At 35.0% G+C, this 16,428-nt stretch overlaps 1 protein-coding gene across 3 annotated transcripts in view; it reads right to left on the bottom strand.

The window, feature by feature from the left end:
- LOC149785777 (uncharacterized) overlaps positions 1 to 16,428 on the bottom strand; it is a 145,511-nt gene that overhangs the window by 105,130 nt on the left and 23,953 nt on the right. For all 3 annotated transcript variants that reach the window (XM_089979686.1, XM_089979687.1, XM_089979688.1), the window contains exons 4-5: positions 4,221 to 4,298; positions 3,053 to 3,086 (exon numbers count right to left, since the gene is read on the bottom strand). In XM_089979686.1, the coding sequence (XP_089835812.1) occupies positions 3,053 to 3,086; positions 4,221 to 4,298 (112 nt within the window). The remainder of the gene's footprint in view (positions 1 to 3,052; positions 3,087 to 4,220; positions 4,299 to 16,428) is intronic.

Here is a 16,428-nt window from a genome sequence, read left to right as displayed (position 1 = left end):
TACTAATATCGTGACCAGCGGTACCGGACCGTTTCGGCAACTGCGAATATCATGACTAGCGCTTAACAGGAAACCGGTTATTTTATTAAAGATTTAAAATAATTGAGGATCGGAAAATTCGTGAATTTTTGTCTTACGGCGTGAATCCGTGAATCGCTGAAAAAGTCGTGAAATTCACACCAAATTCGTGAGGATTGGCAGCTATGTGCAATGTGCCCTCTTGTAATTAAACGTAAAACAGCTATGTCCGCGAGCATTTCTCTGAGAACCTAATTAAGTGCTGACCTGTGTTGATATCGGACTAGCAGAATTGTTTGTATTGTTGCATTGAATTAAAAGCGGGACTCCTTTTCTATTATCACGTTAATAACGTCTTTTGAATCAAATGAGGTGGAATTAACAAAAAAGTTACAAGGCATACAAATTATAAATGCTAAAGAACCAGTGGCGCTGGTCATATGTTTGGTAACTCATTTCAGCTGATCAACTGAACAGTTATAAATGTTATTGTGCATGTAATCTAATTAAACTACCTTAAATTAACCTAATCAGTCATAACTGATTAAAGATAGCAAGGCAACCAAGCGAAATGAGTACTTCGTAAAATAAAGAGCTTTGTTTCACAGATAAGGACAATTGTGGGGAATACAAGTTTCAGAGAATTACAGAATTTGCATGTAGAGATATTCTCAAGGATGATGAGAAGTTTCACTGTTACTTGTTGCAATGAAATCACGACATCCATATCTTACTAATTGAACAATAAAAAATTGAGTTTCAATGTAGATGATGGTCTCACAAAATGTTGTGGGGTTTTTTTTATACAAAAAGGAATCTTGTTTGGTAGTGTATCAACAGTTAGTCTGGTTTACTGTTTGTAAGATCCTTTTTTCAGAAAATACTACCCACAACACTCCTGGAACCAAACTAATCAACAAAACAAAAAGCCATGATGCAATACACGAATGTTTCTGTGCACCATACTGGTTGTTGAAACCAGTTGGAATCATGTTATCAATCTTTCAGATGCTGGACATTTTAAAAAAATATGTCATTTATACAGAATAATGAACAACTTCATCAGAAAAAGCGCTTTATTGACAATTATTCCTGACAAGATTGTAAAATGAGGATTCAGTCATTAAACGTGCCCAGTCCCCCCCCAACCAAACCCCACGGTTCTCTGGATGTCTAGTGGATTTTCTGGAGGTCCCTCAGTAACTCGTGTCCTCACTTATAGTGTGGTCTATGTTTTTGGACCCCAATATGCGCGAATTATCGAGAGGTGTATATAGCTGAAACCAAATTTTTTACTGACACATGGAAGGACAGAAAAGTGTAACATGGAGTTCCTGCTGACTTGTTTACCAGGGGCATCAGAAGTTATGTTGTGGAAACCAAATTGTTGACATATATGGACAGACAGACTGATAGACATAATTATTACCACAGGAGTCTGCTGATTTTATAGTGAGGACTTAATTAAAAAGTAACACTGAGCTGGAAATATTTGTCAACAACATTCACTGAATGAGTAAAATACAAGTATAAAAAGACATACACTATGAGAAAATTTTCTTAAATAAGGTTTGAACCTTTTCAATATATAAAAGTTAACAAGTTATGTGTTACTTAGGCTAACAATAGAATGTATTGCCATTTTTTAATTCTGGACTGTCAGATATATATATATATATATATATATATATATATATATATATATATATATATATATATATATATATATATATATATATATATATATATATATATCCACACACACACACACTTTGGTTTGGGCTATTAATAGTTTCTAAGTTGTGACCCAGAATAACACCCAGGATCCAATACTGGTTGCATAAATGATGACCTTTTTATACCAGGGAGTTGTATGTCTTATTATTGAGTAGGGATCTAATGGTTTCCAAGATATTACTCTTTGGGTAAGGATAGAAAAGGAGCATAGCCCAGTGGTAATGTTGGTTTATAACAAAGTTAACTGTCTGTTTATGCAATATTCAAATAATAAATGCAAAGATAATACATGCATTATAGCAAATATTGGGAGGTGACCTTTCACCTATCTAACCCATTACTAAGGAACATCTATAATGACCAGAATATTATGAAGTGGCGAATAAAACTTAACTCTGTGTATGGTCTTATCACAGAATAAATATGGTACAGCAACTTAACTCTGTGTATGGTCTTATCACAGAATAAATATGGTACACCAACTTAACTCTGTGTATGGTCTTATCACAGAATAAACATGGTACAGCAACTTAACTCTGTGTAATGGTCTTATCACAATAAATATGGTACAGCAACTTAACTCTGTGTAATGGTCTTATCACAATAAATATGGTACAGCAACTAACTCTGTGTATGGTCTTATCACAATAAATATGGTACAGCAACTTAACTCTGTGTATGGTCTTATCACAATAAATATGGTACAGCAACTTAACTCTGTGTATGGTCTTATCACAATAAATATGGTACAGCAACTTAACTCTGTGTATGGTCTCATCACAATAAATATGGTACAGCAACTTAACTCTGTGTATGGTCTTATCACAATAAATATGGTACAGCAACTAACTCTGTGTATGGTCTTATCACAGAATAAATATGGTACAGCAACTTAACTCTGTGTATGGTCTCTTCACAGAATAAATATGGCACAGCAACTTAATTCTGTGTATGGTCTTATCACAATAAATATGGTACTGCACCTAATTATGTGGTTGGTCTCATCAAAGAATAAATATTGCACAGCAATTTAACTCTGTGTATGGTCTTCTCACAGAATAAATATGGTATTATACCATATATACTGATTTATAAATAAAATCAAACTGCAAAGAACAAAGACCCCAATCTGCTGTAGCATAAATGTGAAGCCAATCAGGGTCTATGATGTTTGTTATACTGATTACTCCTAACAAAATGCACTGACACAGATCTGCCGGTGCATTATAAGACGGCAGATCAGGGTATGTTCAGCTTGCAGTTGGACTAATATTATGTAACAGTCTGTAATACTTACTTGTCCTCTCTGAACAGGACTTTGAGGTGGTGTCCTGGAAAAGAAAAAGAAATTGCTTTTTTTATATTTATTGGAATAAGTAATAAGAACCAAATACCTACAGTATTTATTCTATGATATACCCAGGGTCAAGCTGGATATATTGATTATGAAGCACTGGATGAAAAACATAGTTCTAAAAAAATATATATTGGCCAAATTTGTGTAAAAGGGGGTGGGTGGACTTTTCATCAAGGATAGATTTATTATTTGAATAACACAGTATTATGTTAAGTTAAAGAAAAAGATAGGGCTCCATGAAGGATTTTTAAAATGAAGTCTGAACAAATTTCTTCAAAAACAGAACATTTTACACAAAGTTTTCAAACTGAATTGATTTGGCACTTAGAAAAATAATAACCACGGTTCTGCACAAACTGCCTTTACATCAAGGTAAGAAAATTTTAAGCAATACTCTTGTATCCTAAATATGTATATTCTATATGTAATAACACTGTATAAAATCAATGAATCACTAAATTCCTCATTCTGACCAAAACATATAATTATGATTCAGTAGGTTATGTACACAGTTACCCTGCAAGACAGTCAGTTTTAGCCCACAAGGTTAGATGGGTTTTCACTGGACAAATTATACAAGTTCGAACAATAATTACATATATATGATATCATGAAATTTTCAGCATATACCTCGAAGTAAAACGCTTAATCAAGTGGTCATATTTTTCTAATAGAAACACTTTCATGCCATAAAATGCAATGCTAGCCTAAAGATTCTCATTCATACTGACAGAAAACAGAATTTCCCTTGTGATAAACCCTGACCTTTCTTTGTACTTTATAACCTGGGCTAGTCCTGTCATAAAAAATCTCACTTTTAATGTAATAAATCTGCCAAAATTTTGTAAAAGCATTTGAACTTAGTATGGGCTAATAAATGAAAATTATGATGACTGCCACTACCCTACACACCCATCAATTCAAACCAAATGCCTATCCAAATATGAATACATAAAGACAAAATATTAAAAAAATTAATATTACAGAATTTATACCCATGATTAAATTTCATACTTTCAAATTCAATGAAAGTTTATCACTACTGATAAATTTTCAAAACTTTTGATGATAACCAAAGAGATTTGTTCACAAGTAAACTGAAGAATACCTTGTTGGTGGTGGACTGTCAATACTGGTAGCTTTTCCTGTCCGTGGGTGATCAAATGTGGTAATATAATTATTGTGGCTGAAATGAAAGAGGAAAGATATAAAAATTATCACTAGAGCCTATAAAATGAGTCTGCATGTGGCATCTCCACGCCTTTCCTAGTTATTGTTTTCCGCCACATATGTGTTTCAGATTTTTAACATAGCTTTAAAAAAAAATCAGTCTGCAGTGTGGCAGTTTATAATGTCCAGCACTGGGGCATCATGCCACAGACATGTAGCATCATGTCCCACCTGGTCACATTATCCTGACACCAGGCCAACCAATCCTAACACTAACCTCTTAATGCTTAGCGCCAGCTGCAAGTACCATTTTTTAAAAATCTTTGATATGACTCAGCTGGGGTTTGAACCCATGACCTGCTGTATTTGAGGAGGAAGTTCTAACCACTCAGGCCACTGGAGCAGTCTTTCCCCCATGTGTCACACCAAGTGCTTGCTACACCCCACCATCACACCCCTGCCCCAAATTTGAAAACACTTTTGGGGTTTTAAATATTGTTTAATAGTCTCTCAGATTAGATTCTCTCATTATACATACACATGTAGGCAGTGTGTTAAATTTAAATTGTAAATGTACACTTTTACTTTTTTTTAAATGAACAATCCAACTATACATTAAATGAGGACCAACAGTGAAGACGACTTTGCAGTTGAAATAAAACAAAACTTTATATAGCATGTTTCTCATACAATTCTGACAATTCTTTTTCATTTTCCAGTGTGGAGTCCTGAGCTGCATAAATTAGAATCTTCACTGTATACTTTAAAACAAGTCCCATGCAGTCCTCTGCATGAATTAGAACCCTTACTGTATATTTGAAAACAAGTTCCAGACCTCAGCAGGAATTAATACCCTTACTGTATACTCTAAAACAAGTCCCAGTCCTCTGCATGAATTAAATCTTCACCGATACTCTAAACCAAGTCTCTGTCCTCTGCAGGAATTAGAATCCATAATGTATATTTTCAAACAATCATATTCATCTGGCATTAAAGCAATTTGCCCATAATGAATGCAGGTATTGCTGCTAAATTTTTTATTGTACCTTTGTTGGCTATGTTATGAAAGACTGCTTTTGTCTACAGAAAACATGGCAAAATGAGAAGATGGTGGTGGAGGACACAGAAAATTCACGATCTTGTAGCTTTAAAATAAATTTTTTAATGTGATGCTGATGTCGGTAACAGAGTGACATGAAAATGAAATTGCAAAATTCAAAAGGAATGCTGCCTCCAAGGGCAGTGAATCAGTGGTACATATTCTGAACAATGGACACCTGGTTTTGTGCTAAAAACCAGAGATCCCTAACATGAATTGAAATGAATATGTTCAAACAATGATGATGCACATTATTAACTACAACACATATAAATTATTCCAGAGTACTTGATTTTTTGCGGTCACAAAAACTTGACATAGAAGCTCCATTTATGTCACTGTCATTACGTCACATAACATAAAAAGCATGACTGGGATGAAGTCATATTGAGAATTCACCATTGGCACAGTCTTTTAAATTATTTTATGTGAAGTAGAAAAATCAATTTTTTAAAAAGTTTTAACATCATGTTTAGATTATTTTAATCATGATATACAAATTAAGATTGTTTTTGTACTTAATTGTTTTCAAGTATAGAAAAAATATACATTACTAAATTTGTACTTAACATTATTTGCACGAACTCATTGTCTTGGCAGCCTGATTTGCAAGTTCTAAGCCACTGGCAAAACAGAATTAATTTGTATGTAGAAATTATAAATAATCCATAACTGCAGCACTACAAGTCAATAAAAAATTCTGGGTTTAGAATATTCTATGGTACAACTTTCATTCATTCTATGGTACAACTTTCATTCATTCTATGGTACAACTTTCATTCATCAGGAAGATTATTGCTTTTTGTTGAAGTATTGCTGTACATTATTGTTTCATATCACACCCCATATCACACACTTGGAAATGTAAAAATGGCACAATGTACTCTCAGGAATGTTATAAATGATAGCTAATGGAGGCAGGAGCTGCAGTGGCTTAGTGGTTAGAATGCTGGACTCGTGACCAGAAGGGTGTCAGTTTTAATCATGCCATCGAATCAGCCTCGGTCAGCAGGTGTGGTGTGTTCTTGGGCAGGACACTTAACTCAAACTGCATTGGAAATGAATAACCTACTTGTATTGCTGTGCCAAAAAACATTAAATCAAACAAACTTTCCTGATCACTAACGTTGGTTCTCAAAATGATTAATGATGAGATAATGTCTTGGTCACACCAAAGTAAGATAGGAATCAAAGAAAGAGATAGTCTAGACGCTTACCAGGCATGAAAATTATGCTAGTGATTACTACCCTAAACTGAGTCAGACCATGACAGACAGATGAAATACAGGGTTACACAGAAAAGAAAATCTTCTGAAATTTAAGCACGAAACTTTATCATATATCTATACATTAGCAATTAAGTCAGTCCTGCCATGCACATGTTTGCAGGTGAGATAAAAACAACATAATTTTCATAATTTAATGAACTTCTGAACATGGCAGTTGTCACAGACATCATCAGTAAGTGTTCTCAAACTACATCCTGTACATGTGTTTACAATCATTTGCTTAAAACTTTTATCTTCTCGCACTTCATGTTGGCATTTATTTGAAAGGCTAGTTATTTTTGTAAAAGTCTTTATATTTACATTTGTACCACTTGACCTTTACTGCCAAAAAATAGCCAGTGTCCAGCTGTTATGTTGTTAAAATTTATTCCACTGCTGGTTTTCTAACCTGTTCATTTCAGTTTAACTGCACCGTTAACACATTAACCCTTAGTGACAACTTAACAGGCAGGAGGTAGTAGCCTACTGCCGAGCTCTGTAGCGTCATGGTCATGCATGATACACTAAAGTGGGTGGTATTATAGAAAGGTAGACAGATGTAGCTCTACAATGATACCAAATAATCTGGAATATCTAGTTGCACTACAAAATACAGATTGAAAAACCTCATTTTTTGGACCCGACTTTTTAAACCCAAAATTCGCCCATGGTCGGAATCCAATTTTGTGTCCGGATTTTAGACTTTTTTGTCTCAGATCTAAGTCAAACTGGTATGAACTGCAAACAGACAGATGAACCTTTGCAAAAAGTAGGATAAGATGGGTATTTGGAATAAAGAGTGGTCTCCATATAAAAATAATGGCTCCGTTTAGCAATAAAAAAAAAATTAAAAAAAAGAACTCCAACTTTTACTTTTATTCAGAAATAGCTTTCAAAATGTATTTCCTACTCGATTTTCAGGTGAAAATGACAAAAAGCTCCAGGGATTAATGTGTTAAGACTCCATATAGTTCATGAATTTTCGTTGTTTGTCAACCTTTCCAGAGTGATTGAAATATTCATTTTTAAAGAAAAGACCTTCAATTTAAAGGAGGCAACTCTAAACAAACTGCCATCACTTGTTCTGATTTTCTTCTGAAAAAAGCCAAAGTTACAATTTGTTGTCTCAAATGCATGCATCAGGTCATGATGTTAAACAAGCTAGTAGATACATGACTGCTCCATTAAATGACAATGGACATCTTGAATTAGCCACTTTAATCATCAAACAAATTTATCACAGCAGGATTCCTATCCTATGCAAACATATACAATTCAATTCCTCCAGGTCACCACTATCAACTCTTCTAAGGATTTGACATCCCAACAGATACAATACCTTAAACAATCATATTTATCATGATAAGCTTGAATTAAACTGTGTTTACATTATCAACAGGAACATATCTATAATCAATCAAAACTTCAAATCCTGACCATGACAGACTGATAACATTCTATTCTGAGTACATGTATTTGATGTATCTCTAAGCACACAAAGCATACACCATCAGATTGTACATGCAGAGGTATTGCCCACAACATCACATTGTACATGTACAGGTATTGCCCACACCATCACGCTGTACATGTACAGGTATTGCCCACACCATCACGCTGTACAATTACAGCCAACTATGATTTATCATTCCAGTTCTCATTTAGTGGAAGAGTATAAAAAAAATTTTATTTATAGATGCTAGCTCACTTAGTACAATATCAGTTCTCCCACTCAGGCCATCTTTAGTGAGAATGAGAAACAAAAACCTAAAGGACAAATGTAAAACGGGATTTTAAAAAAATCAGCATGAAACAACACTGACCCTGACGCATTATGTAATGGTAGAAGTTGTTTGCAGCTGGACCTGACTTGTAAGCATGTATATATGGTAGTGGTCACTCAATACATAAACTGGGTGTTGCACCTTGAGTAAACCCAGGGGACATTCTCCCACTCTATCTGCCAGTGTCTCCCTTATCTAAAGAATTATTTGAGACAGATGCCCATATAATGATCACCTGACAGTTCAACCAATGCACAACATTGTAAACTGACACTTCAATTTCAGTGACCTATTCAGGCTTATTAATATAAACATGGTCAAAAACTGAGGCATTTTTACTAGAAACTCAATTGGCTAAAAACCGACTCAATCCATAGGCAACCTTACTTATCAAAACAATATCCATTTCTGATATTTCCCACATGACACTGCTACCCACCTGTCCATCAGAAATTCTTGGAATTAATTATACATTCAACAAATGAAAAAACTTATTTCCAGTGTCATTCCAACCTGGTCTGGTCACACCATAGAAGTCTAAAGGATGAATCTGCACAAGAATTATTCCACATCTATTCCATGAATCTATCTTGGCCAAACTAACTGTACAAACCACCTGAGATGGGGAATGATTTAAACTATACTCAAATCCAACCAAGGGAACAAAAGAAAAATCTTCTGGGAAGCCTTGTCTATAGTTTACACTATTAATATTTATGGCCCAAAGCACCTGTAGTAAAGTGGGGCCCCTGTGGGGGTAGGCTAAATGTAAATAAATTCTTCACATAATTGGAGACTAAATCACAAGTCAACATTCAGCCTGTCACCTGTAGGATTTATATGCTTGTGCTAATTATACCATAAGCTATAATTGTTGAGAAACAATTTACCAAAACATACTTAAAAATTTACATCACTATGAATTCAAATGAACAGGATGATGACATTTGTGTGCAAGCTATCATAAACAAGTGTTTTGTAGTTTCAGGTGTCTCGCCTGCTTTTTTTGCATGCTTGTCATTATAACCCCATGGATCTGACTTTCATAAACTTTCACACAAAACATTAGCAATGTTCAATGTGATGCTGAAGTAGCTGAGACAGGCAAAACAGGACGTCCTTGCAGATCAGGGGATCAGCTTTAGATCAAGAGTAATATATTCCCAAACTTTACAATGTGACCTACAAAAATGTTAACACAAAAACATGTTAACCAAAATTTTCAATGTTATTTGCAATGATGAATAATGCTTTCTGCTTAATTAGGAAAGACATAACTCCTTCAAAAACCTTCACACAAAACTTGACACAAGTTTTTGTTTAAGCCTGAAAATTTAGTATGATACAAACTTGGTGCACATCAGTATATATACACTTTAAACCCATAGTAATATTACCATAAAGTTTCAACTGAATGCAGCAACTGACGTAGAACATGTTTAACTTTCAAATTTAACATTGTTAAATATTATGCAACAAGCTTTCCGCTTTAGCAGGTGATAAAGGCATGACAGAACTCCAATCTTATCAAGGCATAAACTTTACACTTAAGGCGATATGTTGCTGTTATTATGGGTTTAACGCCATTTTTCAGCACATGATAGCTATTACATGGCAGCCAGTATATTTTGTGGAGGAAGAACCAAGAAAACCCCAGGAGCAACCATCGATACACGGGAAATTAATGGCAAGCTTTTTCACACACCCACACTGGCTGAACCCGAGAAAGATGTGGGATGTCATTTAATCTGTAAAGGCTAGTACCTAAGACCACTCGGCTATCCTGAACACCCAAAACAATATTATCCCAAAGTTTTAGTTGAATGCAGCAACTAATAAAGAACATATACAACATTCAAAAGCTTTGTTGATGATAACACCAATGGAAATATGAACACTACTGTACATCTCTCTGTGTTTATGCAGGTGAGACAACAATTACAATATCTGTTTTGAAATTCTCCTCTAAGTGAAATGTTTAACTTGAATAAATTTTCAAAATTTGAACTATATAAATTTTTCTTAATCTTCTTGCCAGAAATGTATATATTTCACAAAAAAATGATCTACCCTGTATCTAGATTCTGTAGAAAGAATTAGCTGAAGCAGAGCACCCTGTCAAGTACCACCAATTACTTCCTCAATTAAGTACTAAAAACCACTTCATACTTGATATCAGAGCCTATCAAAAGCTTTGTTTTGTGGCATTTTATATCATGATAATATTGATAAAATCTGATAGACAAAACAAGGAAGCTTATGTTGAAGCAAATTGAGGGTTGATTTACAACTCTTTTACTGCTTGGTGTCATCATAGAGTTGGTTTACTCTAATCTACATCAAGCTCTTGATGAAACATCAAATTAACCCACACCCTTTTGAAAACAACAAATACTGATTGTGTGGTTTGAGGGTTGTGTGGGCTTTAATGCCATTTTTCAACACACCTTAAGTAATATGTCCTTGTTATGGGTTTAGCACCATTTTTCAGCACATGAAAAGGCTATACATTGCAGCCAGTACATTTCGTCATGGAAGTGATTAATACCAACACTCTTATAACACAGATAGGTCATGTAATCAATTAATGCCACCTCTTAAAACACAGATAGGTCATGTAATCAATTAATGCCACCTCTTAAAACACAGATAGGTCATGGAATCGATTAATGCCACCTCTTATAACACAGATAGGTCATGGAATTGATTAATGCCACCGCTCATATAACATGGATAGGTCATGGAATTGATTAAAGCCACCACTCTGATAACACGGATAGGTCATGGAATTATTAAAGCCACCACTCTGACAACACGGATAGGTCATGGAATTGATTAATGCCACCACTCTTATAACATGGATAGGTCATGGAATTGATTGATGCCACCACTCTGATAACACAGATATGCCTTGGAATCAATTAATGCCACCACTCTTATAACATGAATAGGTCATGGAACTGATTAATGCCACCACTCTGATAACAATGATAGGTCATGGAATTGATTAATGCCACCACTCTTATAACATGGATAGTCATGAAACTGATTAATTCCACCACTATGATAATACGGATGTGTCTTGGAATCGATTAATGCCACCACTCTTATACAATGGATAGGTCATGGAATTGATTAATGCCACCACTCTTATAACATGGATAGGTCATGAAATTGATTGATGCCACCACTCTGATAACACGGATATGCCTTGGAATCGATTAATGCCACCACTCTTATAACATGAATAGGTCATGGAATTGATTAATGCCACCACTCTTGTAATACAGATAGGTCTTAGAATTGATTAATGTCACCACTCTTATAACAAGGCTAGGTCATGGAATAGATTAATGCCACCACTCTGATAACATGGATATGTCTTGGAATAGATTAATGCCACCACTCTTATAACATGGCTAGGTCATGGGAATTGATTAATGCCACCACTCTTATAACATGGCTAGGTCATGGAATTGATTAATGCCACCACTCTTATAACATGGATAGGTCATGGAATTGATTGATGCCACCCTCTTATACCACAGATAGGTCTTAGAATTGATTAATGCCACCACTCTTATAACAAGGCTAGGTCATGGAATAGATTAATGCCACCACTCTGATAACATGGATATGTCTTGGAATAGATTAATACCACCACTCTTGTAATACAGATAGGTCTTAGAATTGATTAATGCCACCACTCTTATAACAAGGCTAGGTCATGGGAATTGATTAATGCCACCACTCTTATAACACAGATAGGTCTTAGAATTGATTAAAGCCACCACTCTTATAACATAGCTAGGTCATGGAATTGATTAATGCCACCACTCTTATAACATGGATAGGTCATGGAATTGATTGATGCCACCACTCTTATACCACAGATAGGTCATGGAATAGATTAATGCTACCCCTCTTATACCACAGATAGGTCATGGAATAGATTAATGCTACCCCTCTTATACCACAGATAGGTCATGGAATAGATTAATGCTACCCCTCTTATACCACAGAAAGGTCATGGAATAGATTAATGCTACCCCTCTTATACCACAGATAGGTCATGGAATTGATTAATGCTATAACTCTTAAACATGGATAGGTCATGGAATAGATTAATGCCACCACTCTTGTAATACAGATAGGTCTTAGAATCTACTAGGTCATGGAATCAATTAATCCCACCACTCTTATAACATGGATAGGTCATGGAATCAATTAATGCCAAAACTCTTGTAATACAGATAGGTCTTAGAATCTACTAGGTCATGGAATCAATTAATGCCACCACTCTTATAACATCAATAGGTCATGGAATTGATTAAAGCCACCACTCTTATAACATGGCTAGGTCATGGAATTGATTAATGCCACCACTCTTATAACATGGATAGGTCATGGAATCGATTGATGCCACCCTCTTATACCACAGATAGGTCTTAGAATTGATTAATGCCACCACTCTTATAACAAGGCTAGGTCATGGAATAGATTAATGCCACCACTCTGATAACATGGATATGTCTTGGAATAGATTAATGCCACCACTCTTGTAATACAGATAGGTCTTAGAATTGATTAATGCCACCACTCTTATAACAAGGCTAGGACATGGAATAGATTAATGCCACCACTCTGATAACATGGATATGTCTTGGAATAGATTAATGCCACCACTCTTATAACATGGCTAGGTCATGGGAATTGATTAATGCCACCACTCTTATAACATAGCTAGGTCATGGAATTGATTAATGCCACCACTCTTATAACATGGATAGGTCATGGAATTGATTGATGCCACCACTCTTATACCACAGATAGGTCATGGAATAGATTAATGCTACCCCTCTTATACCACAGATAGGTCATGGAATAGATTAATGCTACCCCTCTTATACCACAGATAGGTCATGGAATAGATTAATGCTACCCCTCTTATACCACAGATAGGTCATGGAATAGATTAATGCTACCCCTCTTATACCACAGATAGGTCATGGAATAGATTAATGCTACCCCTCTTATACCACAGATAGGTCATGGAATTGATTAATGCTATAACTCTTAAACATGGATAGGTCATGGAATTGATTAATGCCACCACTCTTGTAATACAGATAGGTCTTAGAATCTACTAGGTCATGGAATCAATTAATGCCACCACTCTTATAACATCAATAGGTCATGGAATTGATTAATGCCACCACTCTGATAACATGGATATGTCTTGGAATCGATTAATGCAACCACTCTTATAACACAGATAGGTCTTAGAATTGCCTAGGTCATGGAATTGATTGATGCGACCACTCTGATAACATGGATATGTCTTGGAATCGATTAATGCCACCACTCCTATAACATGGATAGGTCATGGAATTGATTAATGCCACCACTCTAATAACATGGATAGGTCATGGAATTGATTAATGCCACCACTCTAATAACATGGATAGGTCATGGAATTGATTAATGCCACCACTCTTATAACATGGCTAGGTCATGGAATTGATTAATGCCACCACTCTTATAACACAGATAGGTCTTAGAATTGATTAATGCCACCACCCTTATAACATGGATAGGTCATGGAATTGATTAATGCCACCACTCTTATAACACGGATAGGTCATGGAATTGATTAATGCCACCACTCTTATAACTCGGATAGGTCATGGAATCGTTTAATGCCACCACTCTCATAACATGACTAGGTCACAGAATTGATTAATGCCACCACTCTTATAACACAAATAGGTTTTGGAATCAATTGTTTGACGTCTGTTTTATCGCTAACTCACTAACATGTAATTTCAGTTCTTGCTTAAAATGAAGAAATTATACTGTGGTTTCACATCATTAAATACCTTACTTTTATGGATTTTTTTTACGGCTGAAATGATTAATAAATTCCATAACCAATTACCCATAAGTTAGGAGAACCATAACTGGTTAATCACAGTTGGAAGCACCTCATGTACCAGGCATGAATTGACAAGAATTGTAGCATAATCAAAGTTCCCTGTTTCTAAAATATAGTTAAATTTACATGTCAAATTGCTGACATGAAGATATTTCCCACCTGTTTGTGTATAAGCTCCAGGTGTACATTCCACCTTTAATTACCATTGTGTCCTCTTATCTGTCATTTCTTGCAGTAATCAGTACCAATCAGGCCAACTGTGAGACCCTAAATGATGAACTTGTGTCTTGCTAGCATTAAAATGATTTTGACACAAAACTATAATATGTCTGAAATGTGGAAGAAGAAAACAGCTTGTGGGTTTGTGAATGAGTCTGTTTGAACCTGTATGTGTGTTTGTTGTACAGTCTGCATAAAGTTTGAATAAAGATGGTATTAATATTTTGTTGTATCATATCTTTGAACAGATGATTATGGTACTTGTATAACACTGAGCAACATCCAGGGCAAATATTTAAATTTATGGCTGAAGCTTGCTTTTGAAGAAAAGACCGGGAATTAATCATTTTATTCACATTTTTCGTTGTTTATACATTGGTCAGCTTACTAAATATTTTAGGTGATACAAGGAGAGAGTGTTGAATAGCGTGTAAGTTAACTAGATACCAAATTTTTTAACTCGTTATCGCTAATACTTGAACCATCAACAGTTAATCATAAACATCCTAGTTTTCTTGCACAATTATGACATGGCCTTCTTGGAACATCCTTCCACAGAAGACTCCCTCATAACACAGTCACTTTTATGGCTACCATGAACAGAAAAACAGAGCACTGTACAATTGTATTTCAAATGGAACTTTCTTGTTTAGACCTGAGACACTGAGGTAAGATGTGACGATTTAGGAAAAAGAAAATTATCATACCTGTTTTGTAAACAATGAGCCACAATAAATCCAAAAATTATCCTGCAACACCAAGACAAATCAGACAAATCTTGATCAACCTCACAAACAAAATTATTCTTCGTTGATAGATGTAGATGTAAAACGACAAACTGTAAGAGTCAATTAAGTACTGATGTATACCCTCCAAAAATAGTACACGTACCCCATTAACTTCACAAGTTATAAGAAATAATTAACTTGCAGTACAAAAATACACAATGGTAAGGAAACATGTTTTAACTGTCAAACAAGAACAAATTAACTATGACTGGATAAACCCATAAACTTCTAAACATGTTCTGAATAGGTCTGAACGAAATAACATTAAGTCCACACATTTAACGATGTGTATGGTAATATCAAACTTCAAAATGACCCTACTAGAAATGTAATCCATGTACTAACATAATAAGAGTTGCCAAATAAAGAAAACAACAATCATGCTAGAACGAACATCTTTCATCCATTAACATAACTAAAGCTTTGAGGCCTGTTATAATCATTCAGGGATTTTTTGTCAGTCTGGAAGTTATACAGTTTCTAGAGTTATTTATATTCAAAGGTTTAGTTCAAAAGAAAAATAGTTCCTATTTTTCACAATTAAAAGGCTTGGTGGTTAGTGATAGATTTTGTGACTAAAAGTGTGTGGGTTTTCAATTCTACCATAGGATCAGGCCAAGCTGACTACCACATCATGCACCTGAGCAAAACTTTATATTCCAACAGCCTCTGCCCTAAATAACTTTCATTTGTTGATGTGCCACAAAACACGAAACCAAATTATGGTAATTATAGCAATGTTGTTTTAAAAACTATGCAGTGAACAAAACAGAAAGTTCTGAATAATAATAATAATAATGCCATCAGTAACGTAAATATGCAGACATAAAAATAATTAATACTTTAATATCTTGTCCTGCAAATTAACAGCTTTATTGTCAGGACTGTGCTTTGACAAGCCCAGAAAGTTCAATGATGGTCAGATGTGGGCAAACTACATTGCTTGCCAATAAAGAACACCTGTATAGTAATGTTTTGTAGTTTTCTTCTGCCTGTTGTTCGGTGTTTCTTCTCACTTCTGTTAGTAAAACTATGCCTGTATCTGTGTGTTAT

The sequence above is a fragment of the Sinohyriopsis cumingii genome, chromosome 13, assembly GCF_028554795.1.
Source record: "Sinohyriopsis cumingii isolate HCF-2022 chromosome 13, ASM2855479v2, whole genome shotgun sequence".
Lineage (NCBI taxonomy): Eukaryota > Metazoa > Mollusca > Bivalvia > Unionida > Unionidae > Sinohyriopsis > Sinohyriopsis cumingii.
The sequence above is the reverse complement of the archived record's forward strand: the minus strand, read 5'-3'. Positions and strand labels throughout refer to the sequence as shown.